The 18,220-nt window shown below is 42.8% G+C and overlaps 1 protein-coding gene across 7 annotated transcripts in view; it reads right to left on the bottom strand.

The window, feature by feature from the left end:
- The window catches only part of LOC135504233 (rap1 GTPase-activating protein 1-like), a 102,301-nt gene that overhangs the window by 58,280 nt on the left and 25,801 nt on the right, over window positions 1–18,220 (bottom strand). For 6 of the 7 annotated variants that reach the window (XR_010450108.1, XM_064922607.1, XM_064922609.1 and 3 more), the window contains exon 2: window positions 14,038–14,073. Coding sequence is in view for 6 of the 7 variants with exons in the window: in XM_064922607.1 (XP_064778679.1) it covers window positions 14,038–14,073 (36 nt within the window). In the remaining variant the exon portion in view is untranslated. Of the gene's footprint in view, window positions 1–8,456; window positions 8,603–14,037; window positions 14,074–18,220 lie in introns of those variants that run through there. The other variant, XM_064922610.1, reaches the window with a different exon arrangement.

The following is an 18,220-nucleotide window of genomic DNA, read 5'->3' as shown; positions in this document are numbered from 1 at the left end:
GTTTTTCAGAGTCAGTAGAAATGCTTCTTTAGTGTCCTAAGTTTTCATAACTGTGACCTACTTGCCTACCTGTAAGCTGTTAGTGTCTGAACGACCGTTCCACAGGTGCATGTTTATTCATTGTTTATGGATCATTGAACAAGCATTGGAAACAGTGTTTAAACCCTTTAGAAGTTGTGAAATTATGATTTTTACGAATCATCTTTGAAAGACAGGGTCCTGAAAAAGGGACGTTTCTTTTTTTGCTGAGCATCAGACACGCTCAGTACATGTACAGTACCAGTCAAAAGTTTGGACACACCTACTCATTCAAGGGTTTTTCTTTCTACACTGTAGAATAATAGTGAAGACATCAAAACTATGAAATAACACATATGGAATTATGTCGTAACCAAAAAAGGGTTAAACAAATCCAAAATATATTTTAGATTTCAGAATCTTCAAAGTAGTCACCCTTTGAAGGAGTTCCCACATATGCTGAGCACTGCTTTTCGTTCACTCTGCGATCCAACTCATCCCAAACCATCTCAATTGGATTGAGGTTGGGTGATTGTGGAGGCCAGGTCATCTGATGTAGCACTCCATCACTCTCATTCTTGGTCAAATAGCCCTTACACAGCTTGGAGGTGTGTTGGGTCATTGTCCTCTTGAAAAACAAATGATAATCCCACTAAGTGCAACCAGATGGGTCTTTTACTTTTACTTCACTACATTAATGTAAATAGAATGTACTTTTACTGCATACATTTTCCCTGACAGCCAAAAGTACTCGTTACATTCTGAATGCTTAGCAGGGCAGGAAAATGATCCAATTCACGTACTTATCAAGAGAACATCCCTGGTCATCACTACTCCCTCTGATCCAGAGGACTCACTAAACACAAATGCTTTATTTGTAAATGATGTCTGAGTGTTGGAGTGTTCCTCTGGCTGCCCATAAAAATACATGAAAAAAAGAAATGGTGCTGTCTGATATTAATATAAATCATTTTAATTTTATGTTTACTTTTGATACTTCAGAATATTTTAGCAATTACATTTACTTTTGATACTTAAGTATACTTGGGTGACTTTCACTTTTACTTGAGTCAATTTCTATTAAGGTATATTTACTTTTACTAAAGTATGACAATTGGGTACTTTTTCTACCACTTTGATTGTGAAAATGTATTTCATTGTAATTCTGTCTTCTCAAACCAACACGTACATTTGTATTACTACTGAGACTTGGTTAAAAGGTCTGTGCCAGACTTGTCTTCCTTCATGTCTTCCTTCCAGCAGCAGCAGCCAGACATTCTGAGCTTTAGTCAAAGTAGCACTGCACTGGCAGGCTCCCCACAGCCAGATTGAGTCATCCTCTGGAATATGTACACAGTTGACTGAACACCAACAAGATACCTGATCCTGAACCCCACTTCATTGTATGGGGAAGTATAGATGAATATTGACAGACTGTATGTAAAAATGTGCCACACTGCAGGTTTGTCAATTTATGAGTCAACCCTTCTGGCTTTCCATGTCTCATTTGCTGGTGTGTCAGAGAGAGGCAGGAGAAGTGTATTGCGTGGATGGATGGATCTGTGAGATCTGTCTCTGGGTGGCTGGCTGCGTTTGACCATCCGTTGAACCCAGAGCAGCCTGCCCGGTCTGGCCCGGGGTTTACAACCCCATCACAGACACACCACACACGGGATCTGAGGCATGGAAAACATGCCAACAAATCAGACCTCAGTATTACAGAACTGACGGGCTGCTCAACGCTCAATCTCTCTCAGCTGCTCTTTTCTCATTGAGAGCTTACATGTGATGAGAAATATCCGTAACAGCAGATACTGTATTTCTCACAGGAAAAACTAGATACATTTTACCACTTCAAGCTTTGATAAAACTGAATGAATGAGCAGGTCAGCTGCTCTCTACATCTTCCAGTATGATCAATGTGATCTATCACAGTTGTAAGATTAACTATTACAGTGTTCATATTGCTCTGCCTAGGATAACAGATGGTCTATTCATGTTGATTAGGGGTTTGAGTGGTGTGATAGCCTGTCCTCCCTCCCTCCCTCTGTCACTACATCCCCCCCATCCCTCCCTCAGCCCAGATGACCCTGCTGTGAAGGGGCCAGGGAGGTGAGGAGAGGAGGAGAGAACAGATGGGACATCATGTACAGTATGTATGAATGTTGTGTATTAAAGGTCAATGAGAGAAGGAGGGATTGAACATCCCAGCCCAGGCAAGGTAACACCCTCCAGCATCACCTCAGGAGGAATTGGACCAACGAATGGCCGGCCCACACTACACTATTTGGTCCAGCATCACTGTAGATTATCTCTAATTCCTTATTCCCTCCCGGGTTTAACAAGCATTTCAATCAAACAACAACCCCCAAAAAACCCACTGATATTTAAAGATAAGGAGGAAGTCTGCTACATACATTGTAAATGATGTTCTGCATGTCCTCCATGGTCCCCATGTTCCCCCATTCCTCTAATACATTAGCATCATGACAATGAGGAGCTCAGATGTTTTTAGTCAGCCTCTGGCTTAATCTGTTCTAAATAGGTCACATGACAACATCACCTGCTGCCCTGCTCTGCTTTGGTCCGGTCTGGCTGCCACCAGTCACTCCTGTACTACCCTGTCCTTCCTTTTCCTCTAACAGCCACAGACAGGAGTAGTCCATATGTGTTGTGGACTGAGATGCACCTGCTCCCTTCAGGGGCCCAGCCCGCAGGCGGTGTGATAGAGCTGTCCGGAATGGGTACAATTTCAAAGGGATGGGAGCTGAGGTGATGCATCACTGTCTCCTCTGTGTGTGTGTGTGTGTGTGTGTGTGTTTCAAAAGATGATGCGCACGCACATTTACGAGTTTCTTTTATCGTAAACATTACAATTCAAGTACTCATCATGCGTGCAATAGTATTTGTCTCTCCGTGTGTTTTTTCTGCACGGAGCCAGACATCATGTGTCACAGGCATCACACACACTAGCATGCTATGTCCTATCCCATCCGCTCAGAGCAATATGACACACAGGTCACCTCTAGGCAGATATGATGAATTGCATATCCTACTAAAAGTGCATCATTCTCAACATTCTCCTCTGGCAGCATAGTGCGTTTTAAGACCATAATCTCCCCTTCCAAATGAAAACTACTTCTAGCCTTAAGAGACAGCAGATCTTGCTAATATTGGACCGCAGTCAAAAGGCAGATTAGTCTGATAGAGAGTCATTCTTAATTGGTTCCTCAACAAAAGCCATTTGGGAAGGTCCATTTGGCCTGTCATTTAACGATAAGGAAACAGTTCTCTTAGTTGTTCCGTTTGGCTGCGAGGGTAAACATAGCACAGTCTGGGAAAGCTTGAAGCATGACTCTTGTTCTTTCAAATATCTACAAATGGGGCCACTTGTAAGTCATGAAACAATGACAATCTGTTGGCAGACAAAATACAAACTATTGCTCTTTCAAAATGTTAGCTCTTTCGATAAGTTGAATGACTAAGTAAAGTGTTCCAAAGTGTTGTGTGAGACCAGCATCCTACATGCACCTTATTTACCTTTGCCTCCCGCTGACAGTTGCCTGTATCATTAGCATTAAGAAGAACAGGTGATACTCAATAAACCATATCCTCTCTCTTGCAGCTTTAGATTCCCAATCCCCAATGTTTTCACTGCAGCTGCCTCCCTCCCTCCTTGCCTGCCCAGATATTCCTGGAAAATAACACCCTAGGGAAATCACCATGATTCCTTTAAAACAATAGTAGGAAACAAAAACAATCACTTGTATCTCTCTGTTGTGATGTATTATTCTGCTAGGAAACTTGGATCCTCCCTCGTTATCACTGAGTGCTGTCTGTCAGTCTGTCAATCAGATAACAATAACAAAATAGGAAGAGGAAATCCCTACTTTGGAATACTTTTTAGCCAGTAGTTCTGAAAGTAGCACCCACGAGACAAAGTGATCCCAGTAAATTGCGTACTACTTCACATATGGGCAGATGTAACCGATGTAAAATGGCTAGCTAGTTTGCGGGGTACGCGCTAATAGCGTTTCAATCGGTGAAGTCACTCGCTTTGAGACCTTGAAGTATTGGTTCCCCTTGCTCTGCAAGGGCCGTGGCTTTCTTGGCGCGATGGGGAACGATGCTTCGAGGGTGGCTGTTGTCGATGTGTGCAGAGGGTCCCTGGTTCAAGCCCAGGTAGGGGTGAAGAGAGGGACGGAAGCTAAATTGTTACACAGACATGTGCATCACGTCATTGTTCTCTCTCTTGCACTCTCTGCTGTGTCCACTGAGCTGTTGGGCCCGCCCTGCAATGTATAGCAGTAATTCTGCTTATAGATTATGCATGTATGACACAACCAACCCAAAGTGGGAGGTTTAAAAAATATTTTCTTAGTCGCCAAAATACTGGAGCATGTCTTTAAACCTCCTCTAAACAGGAAGTAGAGCGTAAAATGTACTGGAATCATCTAACCTCAGCTCAGTGACTGGCCTCTGTTGGCTTAAAACACGAATTCTCCTGTATCTAGCCTTCCCACAAAGGACATCCTATTGTATGGCTGTTTAACAATCCACACACATCACAGATGGTTCATCTTTAAAGGACCTTAATGTGGAAGGCCAACTTATCTAACTTCGTTGTTCAAGTATAAAAAAACATCGGATACCAGACCTGCTCACAGGGTTGGTTAACTCTTGAAGTTCCTTGGGCCTCCACCGAATTAGGTAAATCCGCCTTCAGTTTTAAATCTCATTTTTGGAACCAACTGTAAAATACACTGCAGTTGGACGCTCTGATGCAGCTTGGGCAATTACACACGTTGATTGGGGAACTATTTGCTGAGGAATGTGTCTGTTTCTCTTGATTGCTTGTTGTACTGTATTATATCTTACTTAATAATCTCATTTAGATTTGATTTGTCTATGAATTGTATGTGCAGGGCTCCCTTGTGAAAGAGACCCAGGTCTCAATGGTGGCTCACTGTTTAACTAAAGGTAAAAATATCATAGAGGAAATGTGTACGTGTTCAAAGATGTTAACACACAGGATAATAATATTAAAGGGGCAATCTGCAGTTGTTACATACATGTTTTTACTTATAAATTAATGATATGCACCCATTGATTCTTGAAGAATATAACTTAGAAATGCTTCATGAGCTTAGTCCAACAGTCGGACCCCATCATAACCCCAAATATACATTTGTTTTACTCCAAATAAAGGACATTTAAACAAACACTATATAGCCTCACAGTTGAATAGATGGTTAAAACTATAATTTCTCCAGCCCCATCCCGTAGCTTCTTACTGAAACAGAGGCAGGGATACCTTTGTTATTGTTTCTACTGTTGATTGCCGCTGTAAGCGGAAAATAAAACGAAACTGCCCAAAAGGCTACCAAATGACTTCTTCTAATGTGACAAATTCAAAGTCGATATCAAATGAGAAAAGAACAAAGTTTTCTGTCAAGATTACCACACCTGGTGTCTTGACCTCTGAATGTTCGTTTAAGAAAATCCAACTGACATTTATTTACTCTTGAGGTGCTTAACTGTTGCACCCTCTATAACCACTGGGATTATTATTTGACCCTGCTGGTCATCTATGAACTTTTGAATATATTGAAGAACAATCTGGCCTTAATGACCATGTACTCTTATAATCTCCACCGGCACTGCCAGAAGAGGACTGGCAACCCCTCAGAGCCTGGTTCCTCTCTAGGTTTCTTTCTAGGTCCTTGCCTTTCTAGGGAGTTTTTCCTAGCCACCGTGCTTCTACATCTGCATTGCTTGCTCTTTGGGGTTTTAGGCTGGGTTTCTGTATGAGCACTTTGTGACATCTTTGATTGACTGTATTTGGACTGGTGTGTCTGTGAGAAGTTAGAACCAGGGGGTTAGCTTGTTTCTCTCTTGCTATATTTAGTCAGACAGGACAGACAGCAGGCTGAAGGAGACACAGATAGAAGGTCTTGGCTGATTGGGTATGACAGTGTTCTCCCCCTCCCGTCCCGTCCCCTGTCCCCCTCTCTCTGCCAGCCAGACAACTCAGCTAGCTACATGCACAGAGGAGTGTGCACATGAAAGTTGACATCTTCATTTGAACCAGTTTGCCACAACAGGAGAATGTGAATTATTATGGCAATATTTGTAGTGGTTAATACATTGTGGTGAATAATACAAGGGAAAAGGCCAAACTTGAAAAAGTAGAAGCCTTTTTAAACCTCAAATACACAAAACATTTTAAAAGTCTTGCACTGCAGGAAAGTTCTCCTGCAAGAGGGTGACCAAATTAAGTTCCTACATCTGTAAGCCTGGGTTACATACTCAGTGACTGCTGGGCCTCTTCCCTGGTCCTGGAGAGTACACAAATAGAGGAGCGTGCACAATGACATCTCTAACCTCAGTTTACCCTAAACAGAGGGAGGGTTCAGCAGTGGGTGGTCACAGACCATAATGACAAAATCAATTTCCTGAATGCAAATCTTTTAGACTTTCAAGCTCGAGGCTGAATCCATTGGGTAGGGTACACTTGGCCACTAGAGGGCATACAACCACAGGCAAAGTCACAGCATACACCACCCATACAACACCCTTTTCTAAACCACCGTGCCTGAAGTGTAATATTGTGAAATATGCCTCAACAAATTAGCAGTTTCATTTAGACATACATTGAAACAGATCATTTGACAACGGGCATGACATTTTGTTCCCCTGTAAAACTGATTCCAAGAATCAGTATCCATCCTTGAGAGAGAGGTTGTGGTTGTGTAAACCTTGGGCCCTGCGGCCTGTGTTGATAGTGAGTGTATCTGCAGGAGTAGCCTGCCTGTGTGAGGTCTCTCTGGGGGGAGCTGGGGCATGGATGGCCCTGATTGAGGCTCAGGGTCCAGCACATAAGGAGTTAGTCTAATGGATGGAGTCACAGTGGAGAGGAAGTTACACAATGTCAGGCTGGCACATTCATCTCCTAGCTCTATGGACGGAGGAGGGGAGTATGGTCTAGGAGGGAGGGTGAGGGAGGTAGGGGGAGAAGCTTCTTACACAACACCTACACATCAGGCACTCCACTCTCCATCTTCCTCCCTTCATTATCTATCTTCATCCCTTCATCATCCATATTCATCCCTTCATCCTCCATCTTCCTCCCTTCATCCTCCATCTTCCTCCCTTCATCCTCCTCTCTTCATCCTCCATCTTCCATCTTCCTCCCTTCACCATCCTCCCATTATCCTCCATCTTCCTCCCCTATCTTCCTCCGTTCATCCTCCATCTTCCTCCATCTTCCTTCCCTATCTTCCACCCTTCATCTTCCTCCCTTCATTCTCCATCTTCCTCCCTTCATCCTCCAGTTTCCTCCATTCATCATCCATCTTCCTCCCTTCATCCTCCATCTTCCTCCATCTTCCTCCCTTCAGCCTCTATCTTCCTCCATTTCCATTCCTCCTTTATCTTCCTCCCTATCTTCCTCCCTTCATCCTCTGTCTTCCTCCCTTCATCCTCTGTCTTCCTCCCTTCATCCTCTGTCTTCCTCCCTTCATCCTCTGTCTTCCATCTTTCTCCCCTGTCAGCTTACCAATCAACATGGGATTCCAACCAATTACTGCTATCCCTTTCAGAGGCTTTTAGAGAGACGGCCACTGGTTAAATGGGGGTCCAGCTGTTTCTGTGACACAAGTGCTCACTCTAAGACCTTGTCTGACAACAAGTTAAAATGTGGATGACCATGATAAAATCTTGTGAGTTATTCACATGTGTTTCCCAGAGGATTATTCAAATCCGGCAGTAGCAGCAGGAATGATAAAGGGAGATGAAAGCATGTACAGTAGATCGCTCACAGACTGGCTCTGTCCTGGCTCTGTCCTTTGCAGTACATGACATGACATTGAGCAAACATAGAGGGCTGAATCCTGGTTCCACAGTAAATGCTAATGAGCCCATACAGCATGAGGGGAGCTAATCACTCTCAAACTGTCTTTACTGCACAGCTCAGTGTTAATGCTAATGTCTCTGGTAGGTACAGGCACTAACCTAAATAACTCAAAGGGAAGAACAATAGGGAGAAACAGACTGGTCACAGAGGAGGTTGCAAATCAACAAAAATGCCATTTATCCCAAATTTCTGTTGTAGGAAGTAAGCCATCTACCTGAGAAATAAAAACTGGCACCATTATGAAGAAGTAGAGAAAATCACGCTAGCATTTTAGCAGCATCTGCTTCTAATCAAATTCCAATTTGCTGATATGGTTTGCCAATGGGCCAATCAAAGGTCTGAACACAAGGTTATCTGCACTTGGTAAATTCTAATCTGGCGTCTTCAGGCTTATCCCAAGTGAAGTGGGTCAACAAATACCCTTATCAATATGTGATTATGCACAGAAAATGCCCTTGCTATTTCTACATGCAAAAACAATGGAATAATTCCTTTCTATCGCACAAACGAAAGGTAAACTCACCAGAATCTTTTTGGCCTTCCAATTCGGAAAGGTGAGCAAGGCATGTTGGTGTCTTGTGCTTTTATTGTCCTTGTTTAGAGGGTAATAGAGAAGCACTATGCTTTTCTATAATACCTTGTACTGTGTGATGTTTCCTGCAACAATACCTCTATGTGGGCCTACAAAACAAACAGAACTTTCTGGAAGCCCTCTGTCCAAGCCTGGAATGTAAATGCAGCCGGACGATCCCCTTGGCTTTGTTAGCAATTAGGGTTTTTTCCACATTGGAGAGACGTTGAGAAAGGACTTTGAGGATAGCTGATACCATGTACAGCCTGTGTCATTCAACTTTCAACTATGCTCCGCCCAGTTGGCCATGCTTTTTTGTTCCAAGCGTTGATCCGGTCTACCAAGGAATACTTCAGCCCAGAGAAAGAGGTTGCGCAGACCAACGCAAGGCTCCTATTGACCACCAATTTACATTCAGCTAATAAGTATTACAACAGAAACTTAAAGACTGTATTCCCGAATTGTCCGACTCCATCCTTGCATTACGTGCTCTGCAGCGTCAGGAAGTGCAGGTCCCACTCCCCTCCTGTGTTCCAGGTAGTGTTGAGTAATGCAGGCCTGGCTCAACCAGGCAGAGAATGGAGGGTCCTGAGGGCGTACTCTCACAGGGACAAGGCAGAGTATCCCACTCCCCTCCTCCTGTGTTCCAGGTAGTGTTGAGTAATGCAGGCCTGGCTCAACCAGGCAGAGAATGGAGGGTCCTGAGGGCGTACTCTCACAGGGGCAAGGCAGAGAGGCACTATCCCACTCCCCTCTCCTCCTGTGTTCCAGGTAGTGTTGAGTAATGCAGGCCTGGCTCAACCAGGCAGAGAATGGAGGGTCCTGAGGGCGTACTCTCACAGGGGCAAGGCAGAGAGGCACTATCCCGGTGTGGTCACCTAGAGAGAGAGGGTTGGAGGTCGGGCTGACATCCAGGACATCCAGTGCTACCTTTCAACCTTCAGGACAGCCAGGGAGAGGTGTGCTCCATCTGCTCCTTTCTGTGTGTCTGCAGTGCTGGTGCCAGGTCCACTCCGCATCACAACAGAGCCTCAGCCTCACCTTGCCTGCGCATCAGCACCACCCTATGCTGCCAACACTGCAGAACAGTTAGGCAGTGCCTGCCTGTAGTTACTGTGGCAACGGGACCTGGGAGGGGGACTGCAGGCAGGGAGAGCGATTGGGCGGGACAGTGTCCCATGCTAGTCGTCTCTCTCAGTGGCTCATTTATCTTGCTTACTCTGTTGCCTCTTAAGTGATACAGTTCAAGTTCGTATCATATTACTAGTGTCTCACTAATGTCTCACAAACTGAATGCCCTGTAGAGAGCCAAAAGCCTTCCTTTTCATTCACCTGTATGTACACTACAATACCAAAAGTATGTGGACACCTGCTCGTCGAACATCTCATTCCAAAATCATGGGCATTAATTAGGAGTTGGTCCCCCATTTGCTGTTATAACAGCCTCCTGTCTACTGAGAAGGCTTTTCACTAGATGTTGGAATATTGCTGCAGATACTTACTTCCATTTAGCACAAGAGCATGAGTGAGATTGGGAGATGAGGCCTGACTCGCAGTCGGCATTCCAATTCATCCCAAAGTTGTTTGATGGGGTTGAGGTAAGGGCTCTGTGCAGGCCAGTCAAGTTCTTCCACACCTATCTCGACAAACCATTTCTTTATGGATCACGCTTTATGCAAGGGAGCATTGTCATGCTGAAACAGGAAAGGGCCTTCCCTAAACTGTTGCCACAAAGTTGGAAGCACAGAATCATCTAGAATGTCATTATATGATGTAGACTTAATATTTCCCGTCATTGGAACTAAGAGGCCTAGCTCGAACCATGAAAAACAGCCCCAGACCATTATTCCTCCTCCACCAAACTTTACAGTTGGCACTATATATTGGGGAAGGTAGCGTTCTCCTGGCATCCACCAAACCCAGATAAATCCATCGGACTCCCAGATGATGATGCGTGATTCATCACTCCAGAGAACGTGTTTCCACTGCTCGAGAGTCCAATGGCGGCGAGCTTTATACCACTCCAGCTGACGTTTGGCATTGCGCATAATGATCTTAGGCTTGTGTGCGGCTGCTTGGCTATGGAAACCCATTTCATGAAGCTTCCGACGAACAGTTATTGTGCTGATGTTGCTTCCAGAGGCAGTTTGGAACTCGGTAGTGAGTGTTGCAACTGGGGACAGGCGATTTTTACACGCTATGCGCTTCAGCACTTGGCGGTCCCATTCTGTGAGTTTGTGTGGCCTACCACTCCACGGCTGAGCCGTTGTTGCTCCAAGATGATTCCATTTCACAATAACAGTACTTACAGTTAACCGGGGCAGCTCTAGCAGAGCAGATATTTGATGAACTGACTTTTTGGAAAGGTGGCATCCTATGATGGTGCCATCCTATGATGGTGCCATGTTGAAGTCACTGAGCGCTTCAGTAAGGCCATTTTACTACTAATGTTTGTCTATGATGATTACATGTCTGTGTGCTCCATTTTATATACAGTGCCTTGCGAAAGTATTCGGCCCCCTTGAACTTTGCGACCTTTTGCCACATTTCAGGCTTCAAACATAAAGATATAAAACTGTATTTTTTTGTGAAGAATCAACAAGTGGAACACAATCATGAAGTGGAACGACATTTATTGGATATTTCAAACTTTTTTAACAAATCAAAAACTGAAAAATTGGGCGTGCAAAATTATTCAGCCCCCTTAAGTTAATACTTTGTAGCGCCACCTTTTGCTGCGATTACAACGGTAAATCGCTTGGGGTATGTCTCTATCAGTTTTGCACATCGAGAGACTGACATTTTTTTCCCATTCCTCCTTGCAAAACAGCTCGAGCTCAGTGAGGTTGGATGGAGAGCATTTGTGAACAGCAGTTTTCAGTTCTTTCCACAGATTCTCGATTGGATTCAGGTCTGGACTTTGACTTGGCCATTCTAACACCTGGATATGTTTATTTTTGAACCATTCCATTGTAGATTTTGCTTTATGTTTTGGATCATTGTCTTGTTGGAAGACAAATCTCTGTCCCAGTCTCAGGTCTTATGCAGACTCCATCAGGTTTTCTTCCAGAATGGTCCTGTATTTGGCTCCATCCATCTTCCCATCAATTTTAACCATCTTCCCTGTCCCTGCTGAAGAAAACCAGGCACAAACCATGATGCTGCCACCACCATGTTTGACAGTGGGGATGGTGTGTTCAGGGTGATGAGCTGTGTTGCTTTTACGCCAAACATAACGTTTTGCATTGTTGCCAAAAGGTTCAATTTTGGTTTCATCTGACCAGAGCACCTTCTTCCACATGTTTGGTGTGTCTCCCAGGTGGCTGGTGGCAAACGTTAAATGACACTTTTTATGGATATCTTTAAGAAATGGCTTTCTTCTTGCAACTCTTCCATAAAAGCCAGATTTGTGCAATATACGACTGATTGTTGTCCTATGAACAGAGTCTCCCACCTCAGCTTTAGATCTCTGCAGTTCATCCAGAGTGATCATGGGCCTCTTGGCTGCATCTCTGATCAGTCTTCTCCTTGTATGAGCTGAAAGTTTAGAGGGACGGCCAGGTCTTGGTAGATTTGCAGTGGTCTGATACTCCTTCCATTTCAATATTATCGCTTGCACAGTGCTCCTTGGGATGTTTAAAGCTTGGGAAATCTTTTTGTATCCAAATCCGGCTTTAAACTTCTTCACAACAGTATCTCGGACCTGCCTGGTGTGTTCCTTGTTCTTCACGATGCTCTCTGCGCTTTTAACAGACCTCTGAGACTATCACAGTGCAGGTGCATTTATATGGAGACTTGATTACACAGGTGGATTGTATTTATCATCATTAGTCATTTAGGTCAACATTGGATCATTCAGAGATCCTCACTGAACTTCTGGAGAGAGTTTGCTGCACTGAAAGTAAAGGGGCTGAATAATTTTGCACGCCCAATTTTTCAGTTTTTGATTTGTTAAAAAAGTTTGAAATATCCAATAAATGTCGTTCCACGTCATGATTGTGTCCCACTTGTTGATTCTTCACAAAAAATACAGTTTTATATCTTTATGTTTGAAGCCTGAAATGTGGCAAAAGGTCGCAAAGTTCAAGGGGGCCGAATACTTTCACAAGGCACTGTACCTGTCAGCAGTGGGTGTGGCTAAAATAGCCTAATCCACTAATGTGAAGGGGTGTCCATATACTTTTGTATATATACTGTATCTCTCAAAATACTGCAACTTATGGACAATGTGGTCCTCTGCAGCTCAGTTGGCAGAGCATGACACTTGCAATGCCAGGATAGTGGGTTTGATTCCTGGGACCACACAAATGTATACATGTATGCCTGTAAGTCGCTTTGAAGAAAAGCGTCTGCTAAAGCGTCCCCGTCCCCCCTCGACAAAACAAAAACAGGTTTTTAGAAATGTTGGCAAATGTAAAAAAATATATATGAAAAAATGAAATTGACATTTACATAAGTATTCAGACCCTTGACACAGTACTTTGTTGAAGCACCTTTGGCAGCGATTATAGCCTTCAGTCTTCTTGGGTAACACGCTAAAAGCTTGGCACTTTCTCCCATTCTTCAAATCAAATCAAATGTTATTAGTCACATGCGCAGAATACAACAGTGCAGACCTTACAGCGAAATGCTTACTTTCAAGCCCCCAACCAACAATACAGGTTAAAAAAAATATGGATAAGAATAAGAAATAATAGTAACAAGTAATTAAAGAGCAGCAGTAAAATAACAATAGCCAGACTATATACAGGGGGGTACCAATGTGCGGGAGGGGGCACCGTTTAGCTGAGGTAATATGTACCCCTTGCTTAAAGGTGTTTCAGACTCTGGGGTCTTTCAGAACTGGTGTATATATGCTGAAATAATGTGACAGATCATGTGAAACTTAGATTGCATACAGGTGGACTTTATTTAACTAATTATGTGATTTCTGAAGGTAATTTGTTGCACCAGCTCTTATTTAGGGGCTTCACTTTCTGTTGTTTTTTTTTTAATTTCACTACACCAATTTTGACTATTTTGCGTATGTCCATTACATGAAATCCAAATAAAAATCAATTTAAATTACAGGTTGTAATGCAACCAAATAGGTAAAACGGAGAGGGGGATGAATACTTTGTAAGGCACTGTAGACAGGTGTGAGCCTTTCCAAATCATGTCCAATCAATTGAGTTTACGACAGGTGGACTCCAATGAAGTTGTAGAAACATATCCAGGATGATCAATGGAAACAGAATGGATCTGAGCCTCGTAGCTCATGAATTTCGAGTCTCATAGCAAATGGTGTGAATGGTTATATAAATACGGTATTTCTGTATTTTTTTTAACTTGTTTTAATTTTGTCATTATGGGGTATTGTGTGTAGATTGATGAGGAATACAATTAATTTAATCCATTTTAGAATAAAGCTGTAACGTAACAAAATGTGGAATAAGGGAAGGGGTCTGAATACTTTCTGAATGCACTGTACATTCGATTAGAACGTATTGTAGCTGATTCTACATGACACAGAATCAGAAGATGAGCAACTCACCATATGCTTCTGGCCCTGGAGAAGGTCTTGTCCACTCTAAAAAGAACGAAACAGAGGTGAGAGTTAGTCTGGCTGCTGTCCCTTATTATCCATTCACTGTTGTTCTGTGGAATTGCTGGATTTGGCCAAATTACACTACAAAAACAATAGATTTGTGTTTAAGGTATTGTGCTCATTAAAAAGCCAGCTTCATACAGCTATTCTAGAAATGATCTGGCTCGAAGGACCAGTGCTAGAACAGTTGTCTGAAGGAGCTGGCCTTTTTAACAATACTTCTCACAATCCAGCCATCTCAATCTACTATAATCAACCATTGTAATACAGGGGGTAACCCAAGAGATGGGAGCACTGTCAACAACATGAATATTTCATGTTTGTTTGTTTTCTAACAAAGAGAGACAGTGCAGTACACATAGAAATAGAATTAATAGAATGGACTTGGAAGTTCTAGCCCTGGTAATTTGAAATGTAAACTAATGGGTACTCTCACAATGGCTGCCTGGTATTGTGATGCAATAATTTCCATGGTAATGTAGAATGTTCATTCAAATGATGCCAACTGACGAGGCTCATGCAATGGAATATATTTTTTGTAACGTCAGTTGAGTTGGCTCAATACATCACAGCACAGATTGAAGAGTACACTTCCTGCTTTAACTTCCTATATAGGTTAAGACAACGTCATCACAAATCTGGGACCAGCACCTTTGCTAGCTACCAGTGCCGTTGCTAGCTACCAGTGCCGTTGCTAGCTACCATAGCTGGTCCCATTGTTGCAAAGAGTCATGGAATATTTAGAATCCCGTTGTCTTAACCTTTGTCATCTTCAACCTAGGCATGGGTGCACTCAAAATGGCTTACATGTCCACCCATTATGCCATCATTGACTTGAATGGAGACGTCCTTTCTAATCATTCTATTTCTATGGCAGTACGTAAACACTATAGTACAGAAAATGGGTTGGGGAGTAGCAGTTACTCTAAATAACTCAGGCCACCTGCTAAAGTGGCACTTGTATGGATCGGTACCAGTCCTGCATTTCCTGACCACAAACTCAACTTGATCCATATTGATTGCGTAGCACACCGGTCTTTCGGACAAAGTATGTATGTATGTAACCTTATTTAACCTTATTTAACCTTTATTTAACTAGGTACGTCAGTTAAGAACAACATCTTATTTACAATGATGGCCTACCAAAAAACCTCTCCTGTGGGGACTTGGGCTGGGATTAAAAATATTTATATATGTAGAGGAAAACACAACACTACATAAAGAGAGACCTAAGACAACAACATTGCATGGCAGCAACACATGACAACACATTATGGAAGCAGCACAACATGGTAGCAGCACAAAACATGGTACAAACATTATTGTGCACAAACAACAGCACAAAGGGCAAGAAGATAGAAACAACAATACATCATGCGAAGCAGCCATAACTGTCAGTAAGAGTGTCCATGATTGAGTCTTTTGAATGAAGAGATGGAGATAAAAAGATCAGGACTTCCTAAAGACTTCCTATGCTTCAGGTAACTTCTTGAGACCAGAGGGGTTCAAATGGCTCTATTCTTATGATCAAATGATCCACCGTGGATGTGAATGAAATAAACTGCCAGCCTGCTATTCTCAGTTTATGCCAGTAGATGGTACTATGTGACATGGTACACAAACCCATTTCTGACATGAAATATGTGGGGGAATTTGGCCTAAGTCTTTCTGTTGATCTCCTACAGTATGCTCTCTAAGACCAGTGAAGAGGCCCAGCGGTCAGTATAACTAAGGGGTTGATGACCTTTAATGATTGTTGGGAACTAGGGAGTGGGATGTTTAGCATGTCTAAAAAAAACTTGTCTCCTCTCCTGTACATCTGATCTCACATTAAAGTTTACCCGCTGCTAGGCTGACAGTGCATGATCAGATGTCCGAGGCTCTAGTCAAACGTAGTGCACTATGTAGGGAATAGGGTGCTATTTGGGACACACTCTAGCTCAACACCCAGTTCACCATAGGCCCTGAAAGCCCCTGACCACTGATAGGCCTCTGACAGGGTCCCTCCCAGTCTCCTAGTGGAGCTGCAGGAATCCAGGCCTCTTACTCATCTTTCCAGGGACCCGTCTATTTCTCACCAGGATTGGTCTACATTTTCTATGGAATCACAACCCAACTTACATCCCAGGGACCCCTGTGCTGTTACTGGAAATAGAGCTGGTGTGAAAACAACTGATGGGTGATCTCTCTCTGCATCACAAGATAGGCATGTTTGTAATTTGAATTAGAATAGCTTGTTATACAAATAGCAATCAAGCAAAAACAAACAAGTTTTTGTTTACAGCAGTACTTTGTCACTGATATTTTGTTAATTTTGAAGGAAAGCCCCATGTGGTTCCTTTACAGAACCAAGAAAACTCTTAAAGCAACTTCCTCTTTCTCAGAAATTAGAGCCTCATTGAGGGGAAACAATGATTCAGGGGGTAATGACTATTAATTGTACTTTCACAAATCACTGTCCTCCTCGTTCTTAAAGAAGGACTGTCACGTTGTTACAATAGTCCTGAGGGTGCTGTATGCTTGACACACATGCTGTAGATAAAAACATTGTTCAGTATAGAAAATACATACAATTCCTTCGTCAGAATAAATTATATTACATTTCTTGGGAGGAGTCTGCATTAACTTAATGTGGATCTTATTGTAAGAAGGGTAGTGCAGGCTTCCTTAGCATCACAAGCATAATATTTTCTAATCTTCACATTGTGGGTCTCACCCATTCTCAGTTTGCCTGGAATTTCCATAAAATGAAATTGGCTAGATGTTTGGACAGTGGCTCCAACCTAAAATACCTGCTGGGAATATGTTCTGTTCTCGACTATGAAAAGGGTTGGTCAACATAATAATGTGATATGATACCCACATTGATACCGAACACGGGTTGTATGCTAGTGCAAAAAGAAGCTTTGTATCACTTCAAAACAAGATTGTGGCATCACTGTGAACATTAAGCTACAGTACACACTAAGCTACAGTACACACTAAGCTACAGTACACACTAAGCTACATTAAGCCACAGAACACACTAAGCCACAGTACACACTAAGCTACAGTACACACTAAGCTACAGTACACACTAAGCTACAGTACACACTAAGCTACAGTTCACACTAAGCTACACTAAGCTAGGGTACACACTAAGCTACAGTACACACTAAGCTACACTAAGCTGCAGCACACACCAAGCTACACTAAGCTGCAGCACACACCAAGCTACACGAAGCTACAGTACACAGTAAGCTACAGTACACAGTAAGCTACGGTTCAAAGAAAGCTACAGTACACACTAAGCTACAGTACACACTAGGCTACACTAAGCTACAGTACACACTAAGCTACAGTTCACACTAAGCTACACTAAGCTACAGTACACACTAAGCTACAGTTCACAGTAAGCTACAGTACACACTAAGCTACACTAAGATACAGTACACACTAAGCTACAGTTCACACTAAGCTACAGTACACACTAAGCTTCACTAAGCTACAATACACACTAAGCTACAGTTCACAGTAAGCTACAGTACACACTAAGCTACAGTTCACACTAAGCTACAGTTCACACTAAGCTACAGTTCACACTAAGCTACAGTTCACACTAAACTACAGTTCACACTAAACTACAGTTCACAGTAAGCTACTGTACACACTAAGCTATACTAAGCTACAGTACACACTAAGCTACAGTTCACACTAAGCTACACTAAGCCACAGTACACACTAAGCTACAGTTCACAGTAAGCTACAGTACACAGTAAGCTACAGTACACACTAAGCTACACTAAGCTACAGTACACACTAAGCTACACTAAGCTACAGTACACACTAAGCTACAGATCACACTAAGCTACAGTACACACTAAGCTACAGTACACACTAAGCTACAGTTCACACTAAGCTACAGTTCACACTAAGCTACACTAAGCCACAGTACACACTAAGCTACAGTTCACAGTAAGCTACAGTTCACAGTAAGCTATACTAAGTTACAGTACACACTAAGCTACAGTACACACTAAGCTACAGTACACACTAAGCTACACTAAGCTACAGTACACACTAAGCTACAGTACACACTAAGCTACAGTACACACTAAGCTATACTAAGCTACAGTGCACAGTAAGCTAC

The sequence above is a fragment of the Oncorhynchus masou genome, chromosome 18, assembly GCF_036934945.1.
Source record: "Oncorhynchus masou masou isolate Uvic2021 chromosome 18, UVic_Omas_1.1, whole genome shotgun sequence".
In the NCBI taxonomy this organism is placed as follows: domain Eukaryota; kingdom Metazoa; phylum Chordata; class Actinopteri; order Salmoniformes; family Salmonidae; genus Oncorhynchus; species Oncorhynchus masou.
Note: the sequence above shows the minus strand (reverse complement) of the source record. Positions and strands in the feature narration are given on the sequence as shown.